Here is a 19,856-nt window from a genome sequence, read left to right as displayed (position 1 = left end):
GTTATGTGTTTACAGTTTAGCAGCTAAACTTTAGCTGTGGGCACGATTCGCTTGCATAAGTGTTTTTGTATTTTATGTCATTAATATAAGAATGGATCAGAGCACTATATTATTGTTTTATGTAAAGGTGCTTTGTCAATGGTAGCGCTCGCTAACTTGCTCAAGGACTCCTCTCTGTGCCTATCACAACAGGCTTGGCCTGCTGACCAATCAGAGCAGAGTAGGCTTACGGAAGGGCGGGGTTTGCTCCGAACTTGTTTGGAACAAATCGTTTCGAAATCATTGGCAAATGACTCTAATATTAAATGTATATTCTGAGAAACTTACAATGTTTTCTGACCTTAGATGCATTTAAACCTGTTGTAAGGGACTCCAACACAATATTAGGACACTTTAAAATACCATATGACCTGCTCTAACACATCATGATCAGTTATCTGTTAAGTATTTTTTGCAAAAAGCATTAAAGGGGTCATGAACTGAGAAATCTAAATTCCCTTGATCTTTTGATATATAAAAGGTCACTGTGCTATAAAAATAGAACTCAAAACTTTCTCGTTAGTCTAAAAACAGCTTACACTGAAGCCAATCTGCCAAAATGACAGGTTGTGGAATATGTCACTCTATGATGTAATAGTGTCGCCTGCTTCTACATCACTGCCCGTTTAGCCCTGCCCACCAATTCGCACATAGTAGGTAAATGACAAGAGAGGCATTTGATGAACTTTATTTTTAATGAAGTGCCAGACCACGTCAGTAAGAACTCGGTCCTTTGTTCACTTCATTTTACTGCAGATTCGTTTACAAACAAGGCACAATTCACGTGGGATTTTCAGAAAGATTGAAACTAAAAGATGATGCTGTGCCAGCTATATTGGATCCAAGTGCGAATAACTGTTTTTATTACGTGGTCACTATTGCTTTGTCTGTTACTACAGATCATTTGATATGTATTTATGCGTTTTAACCTAAATCACAGCTGTGTCCAACTGTGATGTACAGTATGTAGGCTGTCAAACATACACAACTGTTAGCCAATCATAGATTGGCAAATCAATTCAAACAGAGCGTTCAGATGAGGGGGGGTTAAAAACAGAACAGAAAATAGCTTATTACTTCTAAACTATGTCTTTTGATGTAAAAATCTTGATAACATTATAAGTGGACCTTAGAGAACAGTACAAAATAAAAAAAGCAGTTCATGGCCCCTTTAAACACTGACTTTGCTTACTACAGGTGCCATGATTCTAAACATTTTGATAAGAAATCAGCTAATCTCTACTGGAAAATTCAGGCATGATTGGCTTCTGATGGTATTAAATGGTTTCTAGCTGGTCCAAGCTGATCTAGATTGTCCATCAGCTAGGTGCAGAGTTCAACCTGGTTGAACATCTTGTTCAAGTTGATTAGTCCTGGTCTCGGTCCTTTGTTCACTTCATTTTACTGCAGATTCGTTTACAAACAAGGCACAATTCACGTGGGATTTTCAGAAAGATTGAAACTAAAAGATGATGCTGTGCCAGCTATATTGGATCCAAGTGCGAATAACTGTTTTTATTACGTGGTCACTATTGCTTTGTCTGTTACTACAGATCATTTGATATGTATTTATGCGTTTTAACCTAAATCACAGCTGTGTCCAACTGTGATGTACAGTATGTAGGCTGTCAAACATACACAACTGTTAGCCAATCATAGATTGGCAAATCAATTCAAACAGAGCGTTCAGATGAGGGGGGGTTAAAAACAGAACAGAAAATAGCTTATTACTTCTAAACTATGTCTTTTGATGTAAAAATCTTGATAACATTATAAGTGGACCTTAGAGAACAGTACAAAATAAAAAAAGCAGTTCATGGCCCCTTTAAACACTGACTTTGCTTACTACAGGTGCCATGATTCTAAACATTTTGATAAGAAATCAGTCAGAAATCAATCATTTTCTACTGGAAAATTCAGGCATGATTGGCTTCTGATGGTATTAAATGGTTTCTAGCTGGTCCAAGCTGATCTAGATTGTCCATCAGCTAGGTGCAGAGTTCAACCTGGTTGAACATCTTGTTCAAGTTGATTAGTCCTGGTAGACTACCTTGGACCAAGAAGAAACTGACTACCATGTTCCAAAATCCAGCTTGACCAACTTACCTTACCACTTTTATTTTTCTAGTCTTGATATTTTAGTGGTGGTGCTTTGATTAGCATGCTAGCTCAGTGGTTGTCAACTTTTTTCGACTCCAAGGCCCTCCCATTGTCCACAACAATATTTGAAGACCCCATGGCTTTTGCAGTTTCCTATTAAGTGGACTTTTACCACCACCCCCAAAGAAGAAAATCATTATAAAAATGCCCATTGAGTTTTAAGATTTCATTAAATTATTGTAATTATTTTTGACTTTTCTAGGTCTGGAAATCACACTTTACTAAAATTTGGCAGTTTCAAGACCGTGGATATCATGGTTCTTTAAAGAAAAAAAAACTTGATTTTTAATGGTTTTGGTTTATTTTAATGCTTATCTTATCTTAAATTCCATTAAATCATCTTGGAAGTTAGCTGAGGCCCCCAGGTTGAAAACCAGCACTCTCTAAGAAGTTGTGTCTTTAAATTCATCCCCTTAAAAGCACTATCGCCACATCAACATAGAGACAGACGTCTTTGACAGCTGCATCACAACTCACTCTTATTTTGAGCATCTTGTGTCAAGAACGTTAGGGTGGCATTTCATACACTGAACAAAATTATAAACGCAACACTTTTGTTTTTGCCCCCATTTGTCATGAGCTGAACTCAAAGATCTAAGACTTTTTCTATGTACACAAAAGGCCTATTTCTCTCAAATATTGTTCACAAATCTGTCTAAATCTGTGTTAGTGAGCACTTCTCCTTTGCCGAGATAATCCATCCACCTCACAGGTGTGGCATATCAAGATGCTGATTAGACAACATGATTACTGCACAGGTGTGACTTAGGCTGGCCACAATAAAAGGCCACTCTAAAATATGCAGTTTTATCACTGTGTGCAATTGGCATGCTGACTGCAGGAATGTCCACCAGAGCTGTTGCCCAAGGAGAAGTGCTCACTAACACAGATTTAGACAGATTCGTGAACAATATTTGATAGAAATAGGCCTTTTGTGTACATAGAAAAAGTCTTAGATCTTTGAGTTCAGCTCATGAAAAATGGGGGCAAAAATTGTTGCATTTATAATTTTGTTCAGTGTAGTTTTTGGAGATGCATCAAATAGTTAAGGAGTCACTAGTCGATTCTGAAATAGTAAGTCTTGTAGTATTGACCTGTTTCTCCTGGTGGGTTCGTGCGGCCTCCTCCTGCGCCAGCACCATCTCCCTCTCGGCAGTGATTTGAACGCTCTCTCTGAGAGCCTCCTCCAGCTCCTCGATACGCTCTGCCTTCTGCCGCAGGGACTCCTGAGGTAGACGGGGCCCAGCTCATCATATGCACACCAGCACAGTTTGACAATGTTTAAATATACAGCGATCTGTCAGAACAGAGGAGCTTATGACAAAGCTGTCATAACTATCGCTCTGTACGTCTCACCTGCTGTGGGCCATCGTTGACATTTCTGCCCTTCCCTGACAGCTCCTTGTGTTTGCCAGAGGACTTCTTACTCTGCTCTTTCATTTGCCTGAAACATAAACATGAAGGGCGCTTGTGAGAGGAACTCTCTGGGGTTTAATAGTAAAATAAAGAATTTAAGAGATTTGGGGTGGAGGGGACTATTTAATAGCTGGAAAAAGAGCTGGTATTATTATTGGTTAATAAATATCACTAAGCCTGATCACATAAATAATAACTTCCTTGTGCTAGTCATAAAGCTAAAACGGATTATACAGAGGAACAAAATACATTCCCTTGCTTTTTTTTCACTTAAAACCCCATGAAATCGACTGACGAAAGCAGTTTTCTGAGGGACATAACGAAAGGGCTTGTTTTTGTGTTTATTTATTTATTTTGTTAATAGGCAAAAACTTTGTCATCCATGAACTTTCAAGACAGTGTCAGGTGGGATTAGGGGTGGGACAATCTTATTCTAGAGAGCTTGTGTTTAGACAAAATGGATGCACAATAATATTGTTTAAAAAGACTTTTAAATTGATCTGGTATCAGATATGTAATTTTATTGTATTATATAATTATATACATTTCTAATATTAATATTAATTTAAATAATTGTCATGCTCATTGTTCCTATTTTTATATTTAAACAACTTTTGCTGTCATCTAAAACTAATTTAAAGTTAATCTTTAACAAACACTAATATTTTAGTAACACTGTTAAGTGTAATCTTGACCAAATCTCAAAATGAATTGCAATTTCTCATATTGTACATTATATTGTTGAGATGCCTAAATTCACATGTAGCATTTAAAATTATTTATTTTAATTTTTTTAGCGTTTTACTTTATTTTGAAAAAATAGTGTAAAATATATCGTTTATAAGTCATAAGATAAAAAATAATTATTGGCCAGAATTTTTATATTGGTGCATCCCCAGAAAAATTATCTATTTCAAGATGTGTCATTAATATTTTTTACCAGTTTTCCTGGAAGAGAAATACTGTATATTTTAAATGCACGTCTTTAAAAAGTTATTTTTCTCTTTTTAACTTTTAGGTCTTTTCAAAATTTAAGTATACACTAGTTTAAAACTACAAAACTTTGATTTCATGGGGTCTTTAACAGATTTTGCTCTAGTTCTTGAGGACTCCATTTATGTGTGTGGAAGTACATGTATTTACTAACCTGGAAGTCACACTAGGTACACATTTCCAGGTGAAAAAGAGGGAGACAAAGCAGAAGTTCAATGGCCACACAGCGTGAGAAAAAAACACACGTGATCAGTGCTTCAACGCAAAACTCAAAGGGGAGGGAAAAAAGCCCAGTCAAAACATCAACCTCGCCAAACGCAGACACTGAAAACGTTTTGACGGTCGATGCTTAATCATGGCAGCAAAAAAGAGATAAAGACGTAACACGTTTGTACTGCTTCTCCAATGTGACAAATAATCACATTTAAAAAAAAGAAAGAGGGGACACTAAATCAAGCCGATCAGGGAAACAGACTGACCTCTCCAGCTCACTGATTTTTCTGTCTTTGTCGTTCTTCTCGTTCTCCATCTGACGCAGGATGTCCAATAGACGATCAACTTCAGCCTGGGCTTTGGCGGAGTCTTCTCGGTGTCTGGCCACATCAGCTTCAAGTGAAGAAATCCTTTCAGATATCTCTGCGTTGGCCTGTGCATTGGCTGCAGCACTCTGGGTCTAATAGATCACCATGATATAAATACACCCACAAACATACACAAACTCACATATAGCCATTCTTACGCTCCCATTTGTAGTTTGTAATAGCTACATCCCAGTTTGCATACTTATACTATGCATTGGGTTCCCATATTTTTTTACCAATTAATTTCTTCAGCCTTTACAGTTTTTTTTAGAAATCATGGTAGATTGCTGGTTAGAATTCTATAAGGTACCAATCTTTTGAATAAATACACTCTCGCTCACCTTCTTTAGTTGGTTCTCAAGTTTAATGCATTCCTCCCTCCTCTGCTCAAGGGCGATCTCTAGGCTTTTCAATTTGGAGTCTTTCTTCAGGCTAGATGAGGCCAGCGACGACGCATGCTCTTTGAGGTCCAGCAGGGAAGTCTGAAACCAAACTCAGCATTGAGGTCCCGGGTATAGAGCCATCAAACACTTCTAGCATACATGTACCTTTAGAAGCTCACGGCATCACGCTTTATCTGTTTAGACAGGCACTCAACCAACCTGTCACATAGGATATCTGCCTAAAATCATGTTTTGAACTTGACTAGCTTGTGTGAATAATGACTCCAAAGTATTTTTTTCCTCATATTAGAGACATCAAAACCTTTTCGTAATAAATGTCAAACCAAAGAGAAAGGAAAAATTTAAATCGCATCATATAACCCCTTTAATCAGTAGTGTTCCAGTAAAAAATCAAAATATCCTTAACTTAGCAGGGTTATTACTGTTAACTGTTAACTATCAAAAACATTTTTATATTGAAATATAAATATTGAAATATAAATATTAGATGAAAAACTTAAACTAAACGAGAATTGTTACCTTGGCAGCTAACAGAAATATGTTTAATTTGAAGCACTAAACTTACTAATGGAAATAAATTAAACAAAATAAATAGCAATATAAAAATTTTTTTTGTTGACAAAACCACATAACAAAACTACTAAAAATTTTACTAAAATATAAAAATCTAAAAAAGTCAACATATTAAATAAATGTAATAAAAACTATAAATAAACTTAACACTCCAATATAAATGAACTTGAAATGCAAAATTGTGACTATCTTGAAAATATCTGAATTTGATATATGTTTAATATTAGGGATATATAATATTTATATATATATATAATATTATAATATTTTAGGGAATAAAAATTCCACAAGAACTTGTTTTCAGAGAATATATTTTGAATTGAGTTTATTTATCTCAAATACATTGGCCAATAATATTTTTCTATTTTAAGCATAAACCTGGTTAGATTTATGCAAAAAAAAATTGCCAATGGGGTATGAAAAATAAACCCAATATATATTCTCTGTTAAGTTTTGATATAGTTAATTGCTGTAAAGTTTTAATATAGTAAGTTGGTCTTTTTTATTTTTATATATTTTTTAATATAAATTAATATCATTACCCAACAAAAGACAAAAATACAATGTTTTGTGTAGTGTATTTTGCACAGTTCATAGCTGCACGTTGTTCTACAGCTGAAAATGTTTTCATAATCTTGTTATGTGTTTTTAATGGTGTTTCCACTCATCTTTCAGGACTGTTTGGTGATCTCTAACCTCTCGGTCTGACAGGTCTCCCTGCAGCATGCTGACTTTCTCCTTTAACTCCCTCAGCTCTTTTTTACTGCTGTCCAGCTCCTCTGCCTTCTCTCGCTCCTCGCGGTCACGTTGCTCCTTCAGGCGCTCAATAATACGTTCCTGTTTACAAGGGGACACATTAACATGGTGCCAAAAAGAAAGCATATACAAGGAGCATGAAATGTTTATAACTAAGCGCAGATGTTTCGACTCCAGTCTACGACCATGCTGATGCCATTTGGAAGAGCACCAGTGATTTGTCCTGTAGTCCGGTGGTGTGTTATAGCGTCCTCTAGAGGTGATCCTCACCTTCTCGGCCAGTGAGTCCTCCAGTGTAGTGAGGGCCGTGTCTGTATTAGACGTGTCTGTCTGTAGGGACTTCACCCTCTCTCTAAGGCTGCTCATCTGCTTCTCTTTATCCCTCAGCTGTTCCTGCAGGTTTTCAATCTGAGACACAGGAGTTGATGTAAGATTGATGTGAATTGGCATTTTTATAAACATCCAAACTTTTAATGTAGTGAATCTTCTTCATCATTTTCTAAGACAATTTTTTATAATATTTCCTGCATTCGAAGGAAAAGCACAGCTTACCCCAAAGCATCTGATGCACTTTTCCCCACCATTTTAGAAAATACTTTATAATAATGATTCAAAATACTTCATAATAAAGATTAGTAATTAATTGCTCTTCTTTAGCCAACAAAAAAAAATAGTTTTATACTTTGGCAATTCACCAATATACATGATACATATTTTTAGACCTGGATCATCTTGACAAAATTAATTTTGGTCATACTGTACTTTAATTTAAGGTCCAATTCTCACTACTAACAAACCAGTAACTATGACTTTTGCCTCAATAAACTCCTAATTTGCTGCTTATTATTAGTTAATATGGTCATGCAGAATATGTGCTTTATAAGTACTAATAAACAGCCAATAGGCATGTTAATAAGCAACTAGTTAATAGTGAGAATTGGTCCCTATACTAAAGTGTTACCTTAATTTTAAACTAGCATTTCAGTATAAAAAAAAATTATTTTTGTATGTGCTCATATTAAAATGTATTCCACACAATGGAGATCATTTGTTTCTGCTAAAATACCATTAATCAATTTATAATAAATCCTAATATTATGTTTTTACAGTAACAGTAACTGTAGTAACTGTGATATTTTTTATAGAAATTATTGTTAAATCTATGTATTGGCGAACATCCAATTTTAACTCTTTTTACTCTAAAGTTTTGTTCTTTGTTAATGCTTAAAGTTTATATAGGGAACATGTAAATGAATAAGCTGGGTAAGTCATTTATTTATTTTTCTTTATGTTTCATTATTATTATTATCATTATTAGCAGTAATAAAGTAGTAGTACCATTAATCCTATTAGTAGTAGTAGTATTGTATGTTATATTATTATTATTATTGTATTTTTATCATTTTTATTTTACCTTATTTTTCTCTATTTTATTAAAGTTTGATTTATTATTTTTATTTTATTTATTTTATTTTTATATTTATATTTATTTAATTTTTTGATCATTGTTGTGTTATCTTTAAATCTGTTTCAGATTTACATCTTTATCATTAGTTTAACAGTATTAATTACTCATTAGGTTATCGTAGATGTATTTTTTAATGTATGATTTCATGCATGACTGTGTATTTTTTAAGAATAGTGGATTGGTGACTCATTTCTGACATGTGTATTAAGAGAACATCTTGTTCATTGTTTTTAACAGTTTCCTGTAATGAAAAGTACAATTTTTAAAAAAGTATGTATTTGGTTAAATCCAGTCCTCACTTTTTTCTGAAGTACATTGACTTTACGCTCCTTGACATCCAGCATGTCCTTCAGATCATGGATTTCTCCATTGAGTGTGCTCTTTTCTTCAGACATTTCCTGGATTTGCTTACTCTTTTTGTTTAACATGGTCTCCTTCTCCTCCAGACGCAACCTCAGAGCATCCACCTGCAAAAAGAGTTGTATGCCATGCTCAGAGAATCTGCTGGTGTGATGGGTAAAGACCAATCACTGGCCTGATCTACTACCTCTGTCTGTAGAATAGCAGCACGTTGTTCTTTGGCAGTCAGAGACTCTTTAAGCACTTCAATATGCTGTTTGCTGTCAGAGAACTGGTTAGTCAGGGTCTCCAGCTTAGTCTGCAATCCAAGGAGCTGGGTGTCCTTCCTGGAAAGGTCTTGCTTAACTTGGTCCATCTACATAACAGAATTATTCAAGGTTTGTTATTCATATGTGAGACTAATCTGGATGTGTTCTTCTAAAGCAGGCTGAGCAGTACCTTGTTCTTCATGAACTTGGTGTGGTTGCGGTAGACCTCCATCTGCTTGGCCTCTTCCTGCCGTTCCTCACAGCTAAGCATGCTACTGGAGCGAAGCATCATGACCTGGTCCTCCAGCTCTCTGAGGCCCCGCTCTAGAGAACTGATCTGAGAATCCTGAGAGATGCAAAAATATGATGTCAAGACATCATTGGTGTCTATTAAGTTAACCAATAATGTGCTGAATCTGAACATGTAACTTAATGCTACTTTTCTGTTGTGCCATTTTTGGTTACCATTTACTTTCATTATATGAAACATGAACACCCTGCCTTAAAGGGACAGTTCACCCAAAAATAAAAATTCTGTCATCATTTACAACCCCAATTCCAGAGAAGTTGGGACATTTTGTAAAATGCAATAAATTCATTCTCTTTAACTTTTATTTAATTGACAAAAGTACAAAGAAAAGATTTCCAAGGTTTTTCACTGACCAACGTAAATGCATTTTGTAAATATGAACAAATTTTGGTAACACTTTAGAATAATGGTCCGTTGTTAACAAGTAACTATGCAGGAAGTTATAGGTAGTACTACATTAACACTTAACTTAATACTATTAACTAATAGAGAAGCAAGATTAACTAAGCAGTAAGTAGTAGCAAATTTAGGACAAAGGTAGTTCCTTATTAGATATTTGATAATTATTAAATAAAAATATCCTCATTGAGAACTACTTGTGAACTATGACCAGTTAATAAAGAATAACCAATTAATTACTAATCACAACAGTAACATCTTAAAAGTGAACAATTGGGTTCTTTGTGGAAACTAATTTATGAATTTGATATCCCCCAAATAAGGCGGCTACATTTTAAAATTGTGACTACTACTCTTACCAAAGGATGGATGTTCAAACTTAAACATAGAATAATAATACAAATGAAAATTCACTTTAAAATGTTAATAATCTACGAAACCACGCTGTTGTAGCACTTGCAGAATGAGAGCTGGCATTGTCTTGATCTAATAACCATGGACTTCCCATGAAAGACGTCATTTTGACGGCAGTATATTTCTCTGTACAATTCCAATATATGCCTCCATGTCAATAGAACCTTCGCACATATGCCAGTTACCCATGCTGTTTGCTCTGCTACACCCAAATACCATGAGAGACGTTTGCTTTTGCTTCTGTCACTAATGAAAGTCTGGATGGTCCCTATGGTCTTTGGGACTGTGAAGTCGAAATCCATTTTTCCAGGAAACAAGTCGAAATGTGGACTCATCTGAGTACAGCACACCTTTTTTGACAATCTGAGATGAGCTCTGGCCCAGAGAACCCGGCAGCATTGCTGCATAGAATTAATGTATAGCTTTCGCCTAGAGTAACATATATTCAAGTTGCATTTCTTGATGCAGAAGCAGACTGTGGTAAATGACAGCGGTTTTCTGAAGTACTCCTGAGCCCATGTGGCTATATTCTTATGCACTTATTTTGATACATACTAAAGTACTTTATTATGAGTACATATGTAAAGTACTTGATTATAATCTTAACTGTAATGTAATTTGATTTTACATTTAAAGTTAATATATTTTAAATGTACTTAATTTTCAACTTTGCCATTGCAAATGTGTAATTACAAATATATTATAATACACAATATACAAGTTTTAATAGAAACTACTATTTGTCAGTACATTCGGCAGTACATCTTAACAATATTTCACTTTAACCATATTTGTAATTATGAAATTAAATATAAAGATGTACTTAATTCCTACCTAAGTGGGGGAAAAAGCACTTTGAAGTTCAGCTAATTGGATTAATATAAATTTAAACTAATACATTTTTACATTTGTCCGTTTGCACTTTAATATCGTGTAAAATATCAAACAGTATGAAAAGTGTATTTGTAAATGTTTTTAATCCACTGATAGACAAAGCATTAATGTGGTTGCTGTCATCATATGTAAACAGCCACATTAATTAAAATCGGAGCTAAAGTACTACCTTCATCTCAATTACAGTCTGAAGAGCTTTGGTTTTCGTAGTCTCTGGCGTCCCCTCGAGGCGGCGATGCAGCTCCTGGAATTAAAGACACATGGTTGGCACTTCCTTCACACCAGTGCCAGAAATAGAGCTCTCAGATATTTCATCATACCTTGAGGGAGAGCAGCGCTGTTTAGTTTTGGCTGAATTCTCTATCACATTGCAGGAGCTGTACTCTATTATAGGTACAAATAGGGTTTCCTGCTATCTAGTTCAATTAAGTATCCTTCTTTTTTGCACTTTGAGGAGAATAGCTGTGGTCATTGTGTAACTGAATGTGGTATAATGGAGCACGAAGAGAGAATAGTCTGTCTGCTTTAATTCACTGCAGTTAGTTGATTGTATATGGCACTCAACTTTTTTAAAAATGCCTTTTTTATTTCTTTTTTTTAGTAAATGTTCAGTGAACGAAGGTGCTTAACATTTAGAAAATGTTGGTTCTCATCCTCAGGAAGTTGTACTAAATATTGAATGAGCTGTTGTGTGTGCTATTCATTTTATATGAGGTTTGTCATTTCAGTAAATGTTATTCAAACTGTATTATGTCAAAATACAAAAAAAAGTTTTGTTTTATAGCAATAAATATTATATAAATATTAAAAAACACTTATTTTCTAAAACCAAAAAATTTATAAAAATACTATACTAGAGTGGGTATTGAATGAAAAAATATATATATATACATATACTGTATATATTAGAATTTTTCTGACAATAACTTGGGTAACAGTTGAAAGGTTGAGCTTGATGAATGCAGACAAACACAATTTGTGTATAATCTAAGAAATAGAATATATGTTTTCTGTATGTTAATTTTAAATATTGTAATTTTCAAGGAATATGGGAAATGGGAAAAAACAGCTAAACATTAAGATTTTGGTATTGTTTTTTATTTATTTATTTTTATATAATTGAGATATATTTGCCTATTTACATTTTTAAAGTATTACCCTATTTATGTATATTATTACCCTATTTATATTCATTTATATTTTACCCTATTTGTATATTGTGCCATATGTAACACTGTTTTTAGCATATTAAATCATTTTCATATTTTTTTAATTAAATTTTTAACTAGCACATACCTCTCTCAAAGCGGCTAGCTCTTTATCACGCTGTTCTAGAAGGTTCTCCAGGTGGTGCGCGTGCATCTCGGCATCTGCAAGGCGACGTGTGCGCTCATGATCCTCTTCACTGGCTTTAGTGGAGGGTCCCTTGCTGTGCAACATCTCCAGGAGCTTTTTGACTGACTCATCGCGAGCAACTAGCGTCTGCCGCTGGGTCTCCAGGCGAACCTCCATCTCCTCCAGGGTACGGCGGAGCAAGAACGCCTCTCGAGCCTGCCGCTCCTGCTCCTCGCTGGGCTCGCAGGCCAGTGGCTCCCCGGGGGGCTGGAGTAGCTGGTTCAAGTCGCGCTGGATACGCAGCTCGGCCTGTAGCGCCTGCACAGTTGTCTGCAGGTGCTATGATGGATAGAGGAGAGTAATATGCAATATTTACTCACAATTCTTTCAAAAAATATTTAAAACAGCAGTAGTTCATTATCCAGTGACAATGTCTGTTGGTAGATTTTGGAACAGATATAAGGGAGGGTTAACAGCCAAGACGTTTCCCATGATTTATCAGCTGTTATCCTATTATTTATAATGGCATCTCAAAGAAAGCTTCTCTTTATTCATCAGTGAATACAGTTCAATCTACAGCATCATCTTTCATAGAAGCAGTAATACGAGTAAGTACTGAGAAGAGTTATCATGTAAACATCTCATTTGTACTCTCGTGAATGCGTGACAGAGACTGACACGGAAGAGAAGAAATTGTTGAATAAAGTCATTATTTTTGTTTTCTTTGCGCACAAAAAGTACTCTTGTAGCTTCATAACATTACGGTTGAACCACTAAGTAGTTGAGCTACTAAATAGTCACATGGACTATTTTATCAATGTCCTTACTACCTTTCTGGGCCTTGAACGTGTCAGTTGCGTTGCTGTCTATGCAGAGTCAGAAAGCTCTCGGATTTCATCAAAAATATCTTAATTTGTGTTCTGAAGATGAACGAAGGTCTTACGGGTTTGGAACGACATGAGGGTGAGTAATTAATGACAGAATTTTCATTTTTGGGTGAACTATCCCTTTAAGGTTTTATGAACTGGATCATGTGATTAACTGAAAAGATCTGACTCAAAAGAATGATTCATTCACATATCAGGCATCACTATTCCTCTAATGAACTCTCGTCAAGGGGATCTAGAGTTGAATTTCAGTGAATAACAGCTTAAATGCCAATTTATTTCTTACATAAAGCAATCATGTGGCTTTAGAATAAATATTTTCAAGATACACTTGGAATACTGGAATAATTTTTAAGATTAAAACCCTCAATCCCAAATTACTGACCATCTAAAGAGCGACCAGTACAGTTCTTCAAACTTTTCCTTTTGCGTTTAGGTTTCCAACAACAAAAGTGAATAAGAAATTACCTAATTTTCATTTTGTGCCTGTAAGAAACTGCTTATGTACAATCCATCACACACACTTGTCCTCAACACCAGTTGTAAAGTTAGCAAGGAAACTGAAATAAACATGTACTAAGGTATAAACTTTCATCCATTCAAATGTGACTACTATGCTGCAAACTTGATGGCAGCCAAAAGGCGATGGAACAACGGTAATTATACATTTTCTTAATCATACACACACATACACAACTGTGCCATAATTAATGGTAAGGTCCCATTAAGCCCAACAGGCACAAAACTACTTGCCAAGAATCACCAAATAACACATCCAGAATCCGAGCTCTCTGATGATTCGCGTGTTAATTTCAATCTCGAGCGAACGGTGTGAGGAGCGTGATGATGCTGATTATGCTTAGAGTGAATAACCAAGCCGTCATTAGCTTAGTGCTGTACACCCCTTCGTCTGGAAATCTGTCATGACAGCCATGTTGCAGTGAATCACAGTTTGAAGTTAATCATTCAAATAAAGGGCCTGTTTTAAACGCAGCATAAATTGAGGACTACGCCACTGTCACTGCTATCAAAACTCGTCCCAGTATCTCAAAGTACATTTAAAAGAACCACTGAATATCAGGAAACAGACTTTCATCCTTAATTAGCTCACGCATTGCACATTGAACATATTGTGGCTTGCAGGAATTCAGGCAGTCAACTCAGCAGTGAGCCGCACGCAGCAGGACATGGATGTCCATTTCAGGATTGGCCATTAGCGTCACCTCACAGCGGAGGTAGACTTCGCCTTCTCGTCTGAAGATGAGCTGGATCTTTAATCACGCAATTCTCACTCCTATAAATCTATGAAAATGCATTGATGCAGTGAAAATGTGATGATTATATCATCTTTGTCTATAAATAGTTAGCAGTACCCAACCTAAGATGGTTTGCAGGTTTTAGCTAGTTTAAGCTGGCCTGGATGGTTAGTTCTACCTGACACATGCATTTCAGGATCGGAATTAAATATTATTGTATTGATTACTGAATACTGTGCAGTTTATACTGTATACTTCTTACTATTAAAACAAATAGTATGTAAAACATTATCCATGACAATATACAAATGTCAAGTTGTCATCTCCAGTTTTTTAAATCTTGAATAATTATCAAAAAGATGAAAAATATTTGTCATTTCACAGATATTACACTACCCAACACAGTATGCTCTGTATAATTCGTATTTTGACAAATGTAGGGTTTCTATGCATACAATACAAAAACATGCATACTATGGACAATATGTGTATTGTATGCATATTTTTATCACAGCAGAAATAGTATGAGTAGTGTAGTAGTGTCTGTTCCAAACACAGCCCAGGTCAAGCTTCTACGAATGTGCGAAGTTGAATAAGTTGTGTCCAAAATGTATTACGGTACACTATATATTACGTTCTCTGTCATCTACTGTACTATATATAAGTATTTAATATATAAGCATTTAGCTTTTTTACTATACAAAAGTGTTAGAATGTTTCGATTCAAAAGAAATGTTATTTAGGTACACATATAATAAAGCTTATATATATATATGCTTTTATTTTTAGATTTTCATTTTTCAGTTTTTAAATTTTATTTAAACTTTAGTCATTTTATTATGTGCTTTGTCGGTTTTTTTAATCTTTTTTTTTATTTTTAGCATTAAAAAAAAAATTTTTATAGCTTTATTTCAGTTTTAGTAATTTTACTACTTCAACCATTTATTTTAGTTTCTTACCAAGGCAACATTTCTCATTTTCAGTTTTTGTTTCGTTTAAACAAAGTTTTCATTTAAGTCTAAATTTCTTATCTAATATGAATATTTGCATATACTAATGTGTATATTTTATTTCAACTATATTTTAAGTATTTTATTAAATTAAATAATTAAAAAATATTTTATTTGTTTAATTAAATTATTTTAAATAGTTTTAGTTGTAGTTAACAATAACTGTACTGAGGTTGTGTTGTCGCTATCTTTAACATGTCTAGCTCCTCAACGTTTCACACTCTCATTGTATTCACAATAGCATACTATCATATTAATCTTACCATTTCTGCCCTAGTACTGTATATATGGCATATGGCAAGAACAGTAAGAGTAGCATAGTCGTATGTTACAAATTCAGACATATATAATTGACATGATATATGGCAGGAATAGTATAGATGTATATTACAAAATCGGACCTTGTTTTTTTAGCTGATGAAATACATCATTCATGTATTTGTATAGTCCCATTCACACCAAGATCTATAACCATAAAGACAACTAAAACGTTAACTATATTAACATCCACACCAAAGCCCTGTAACCTTATTTTTATTATAAGCATGCACTGCTCTTTAAAGTCAGATTCTGATTGGATGTCGATTGATGTCAATGTTTTGATCGTTCACCAGCTTGAAAAAATGTTCTGGAAGTGGTTTCAACATTATCGTTCCTCTGTGTCGTTATCGTTATAGCTGTGGTGTGGACTTCCATATTCTTATACAATTAGAACCATTATAAAAAATGTATAGTTGCCCTCTATGGTGTGAAAAGGCCTTACACTTAGGAGTACACTTTTATAGATATACAGTGCCTTTTAGTACTTATCTAAGATCCCTATTTAAAACTAGATTCCTTTAATCACACGTATTAATCCTGAATCCCACTGAAACTAAAAAACAGCTCTCCAATCAGCATTAATTGTCCACTTATACTTAAAAAACAAGAATATCCTGCCAGATGTACCCACCTGTGTCTCATCTTGCACAGCGCGATACTGCTCCTTCCACACTGTTATTTTGGATGACTCGTCTTTGCGCAGCGCACGTTCTTTCTTCAGCTCCGGGCTCCAGAAGCTTTTGATGGAGCTCATGGAGGAGCTGAGCTTGCTCTCCTTCACCTCGATTTCCTTCTGAAGCAGCTCGTTCTCCCTCAGCACCTCCTTGAGCTGGGCTTGGAGCTCCATGATGGTGTTGTCCCTCGCCTGACGTAGTGAGTGAGGAACGGTTGACGCAGCGTGGATCTCCCCTCCAAAGCCCATAGAGTCAGTGGACACCGCCGGCACCATGGCCATGTCCGGTGTGCTGCCTGTAACCGTTGCCCGGACCCCGTAAGGAATGCTGCCTCCAAAGCGTCCCGTCACTACGCCGCTTTTAGGGAGGTCAGAGGAAGTGCAGATTGCGACCTCGTTGTCACTCATATACAACGGTCCCGACGTGGCGTAGGCAGCATTGAGAGATTGAATGTTCTCCATGGACAACGTCTTGCCTCCAGAGCCGCCCGGGCCTCCACCGCTGCCCCCCATGCTGTTGGTGCGACGGTGACCCATACGGGGTGACCGTGGCAGCCGTGGAGAGTGTCCAGAGTTGCCCTGGTTGTTTCTTCCCCCACTGTGATTACTGTCCATTTTGCTCACAGAGCGTGAACTTCCGTACATATTGGCAGGCTTAGAGTGCAAGCAAGGGAACCCACCGAAAATGTATTGTGAAGGAATGTGCTAATAAACAGGCCGGGTCATTTTCATTTCAAGTATAAGGAATGTGATCAGTCAAGCAAAGACCGGTCTTCTGTCTCTTTCTGTCAAATGGAGCAACTATGGTGGCCTGTAAAATGATATAAAAAAACAAAACACACAAAATAATACTATAATCACATAAGAAATGACAAGAGAATCTACACCATTTTGAGGCAAAAATGCACCAGCCATTTAAATTTTGAGGTATTATTCAGTTATTTTAGATATAATTTATTATATCTGATGTTTGATATATTTCCATATATATATTTATTCTGGGCCAATCTAGGGATGGGTTTAGTAGCTATACAAAAACCAAAATGACCTGTAGCTGGCAGATATCTGTAGCTATTCTCTGTCTCAGATGTGAGTTTTGAAGTGTTTTTGATTAAAAACACTAAATTCAGCTCTACAAAAGACTAGGAATGCGTCCAAATCTACCAGGATGGTAGACTGTAGAGAACTGTATACTCAAATATAGCGTTAATTGTGTTATGATATCTTGTGCATCATTTACAGCTACATTTGTATGTAATGCTAATTTGATTTAGTAGGTATACTTACCGATATAATTGTTCATATTGAGACTTGCCATGCTTAAAAATGCCCTTAAAACGTACAAAAAAACCTCAAAACCAATTCCAGACAGCAAATAAAGTAAATATTTGACACAGGTAGGTTTCATCAAACAGCAAAGATTAAAAAAGCTATATGTTCAGTCAGGAATGTTAAGCTTTTTTCCTCCACACCAGGTCTACTATTACTATTGTTCATAATATTAGTATACATATCTCAATAGAAATCCAGTTCGTGTTATAGACCGTTACTCTCATATAGGCCTACAAAAATAATTCACAAACTAGATAATGTAATAAAGCTTCTCCCATTTACACACCGAATGAGTGAATCGAAGACCAGGTGTGGGATTATATTGTAGGCTCACACTCCAAGGTTATCAAACATCAAATCTAGCATTATTATGGGATACTCAGCTGATGATTTATATTCTAAAACAACAGATATTAATAATGCTGTTGTATTTAGGTGAAGGCTGTTCACAGCGCTGACAAACCAACCAGAAGCGTCGGCATTTCCCACACACCACGTCAATAAGACTTGCAAATGCGCAAAATCATAGACTACAATTCTTATATCAGTACAATTTAGATTACGGATATATGAACCTAATGTTCCGTCAAATTCAGCCCTGCAATCGCTCAGCCACAATCCTGAGCATCCTCCCTCAATGTCCTTCCTCTCCACCATTGCATGGCTTAACACATTTGCCTCCTCTTTTGTTAGTAATAGCTGTCCAGCAAATGCGACAGTAAATAAGAGGTGCTATTTGAATATCAATATATGTAGATATTGAATAAACGTATCATCTACGAGCATCACTATTTTAGCCTATTATAAACCACAATAGGGTTTTTTTTCTTTTTAAAAATCTTTTTTTACCTTGTATGGCTGGTCTGTTTCATCCGATATGTAACGACCGTCTGTCCAATAGATGTCTGTTAGAGAGGAAGCGGCCTATTTTTCTTTGTATTGCTTTATGATTTACCCTCAATGTCCTTCCTCTCCACCATTGCATGGCTTAACACATTTGCCTCCTCTTTTGTTAGTAATAGCTGTCCAGCAAATGCGACAGTAAATAAGAGGTGCTATTTGAATATCAATATATGTAGATATTGAACAAACGTATCATCTACGAGCATCACTATTTTAGCCTATTATAAACCACAATAGGGTTTTTTTTCTTTTTAAAAATCTTTTTTTACCTTGTATGGCTGGTCTGTTTCATCCGAAATGTAACGACCGTCTGTCCAATAGATGTCTGTTAGAGAGGAAGCGGCCTATTTTTCTTTGTATTGCTTTATGATTTTATTATTTGCAGACACACACCAGCATCTTCCCAGAGCTGGAGGACTTCAGTGACGTAACGGCTACGCTGCGCGCTCACAACACTCGCCTCTGAAATGCCAACGCCATGCTACGAAGGTCATTTTATTAAAAAAATAAATAAATAATAAATAACTCGTACAAATATTTTATCTCACAAAAATGACGTTAAATGGCGATAATCTTTATGAAGTATACATTTTCAGAACTTACATTATGTAAATATTTTATAACAAATATGTTCGATTTCTTGTAGTATGTAATTCGTCCAAATTGGACAAAATATGTATAGTTAATTAAAAAAAAAATTTATGCCATGATATGCCCTATACTCTTATAATATTATCTTTAATTGCATCTGTGTATAGTCATCCTGCCCCAAACCATGTACATTTCTAAGCTACACTTTATCACCTCCCAGTCAGTTTATAGACAGAGAACAGAGATAAACGCCAGTTGGTGGGGTTTGATCCCCCTTAAAGGGACAGTTCACACAAAATAGACATTCTGTCATTAAAGGGGTCATATGATGCGATTTCAAGTTTTCCTTTCTCTTTGGAGTGTTACAAGCTCTTGGTGCATAAAGAAGATCTGTAAAGTTGCAAAGACTAAAGCCTCAAATCCAAAGAGATATTCTTTATAAAAGTTAAGAGTCAACCACACCTACCTAAAACGGCTCGTTCTAACACGCCCCCACATATCTACCTCACTATGTGGAAATATAAGCATAATGC

At 35.6% G+C, this 19,856-nt stretch overlaps 1 protein-coding gene across 1 annotated transcript in view; it reads right to left on the bottom strand.

Annotated features, from left to right (window-relative positions):
* LOC107554934 (ELKS/Rab6-interacting/CAST family member 1-like) overlaps positions 1-18,769 on the bottom strand; it is a 29,792-nt gene extending 11,023 nt beyond the window's left edge. Inside the window, exons 1-14 of the mRNA XM_016237597.1 lie at positions 18,679-18,769; positions 16,456-17,308; positions 12,312-12,689; positions 11,185-11,259; positions 9,189-9,344; positions 8,938-9,105; positions 8,690-8,857; positions 7,193-7,330; positions 6,863-7,003; positions 5,531-5,671; positions 5,088-5,281; positions 4,763-4,774; positions 3,556-3,643; positions 3,294-3,425 (exon numbers count right to left, since the gene is read on the bottom strand). Of these exons, the coding sequence (XP_016093083.1) occupies positions 3,294-3,425; positions 3,556-3,643; positions 4,763-4,774; positions 5,088-5,281; positions 5,531-5,671; positions 6,863-7,003; positions 7,193-7,330; positions 8,690-8,857; positions 8,938-9,105; positions 9,189-9,344; positions 11,185-11,259; positions 12,312-12,689; positions 16,456-17,142 (2,478 nt within the window). The 5' untranslated portion in view covers positions 17,143-17,308; positions 18,679-18,769. The remainder of the gene's footprint in view (positions 1-3,293; positions 3,426-3,555; positions 3,644-4,762; positions 4,775-5,087; positions 5,282-5,530; positions 5,672-6,862; positions 7,004-7,192; positions 7,331-8,689; positions 8,858-8,937; positions 9,106-9,188; positions 9,345-11,184; positions 11,260-12,311; positions 12,690-16,455; positions 17,309-18,678) is intronic.
* Between the last annotated feature and the right edge of the window lie 1,087 nt (positions 18,770-19,856).

This window comes from Sinocyclocheilus grahami, unplaced genomic scaffold (genome assembly GCF_001515645.1).
Source record: "Sinocyclocheilus grahami isolate Dianchi unplaced genomic scaffold, SAMN03320097.WGS_v1.1 scaffold520.1, whole genome shotgun sequence".
NCBI classification, from domain to species: Eukaryota; Metazoa; Chordata; class Actinopteri; order Cypriniformes; family Cyprinidae; genus Sinocyclocheilus; species Sinocyclocheilus grahami.
The sequence above is the reverse complement of the archived record's forward strand: the minus strand, read 5'-3'. Positions and strand labels throughout refer to the sequence as shown.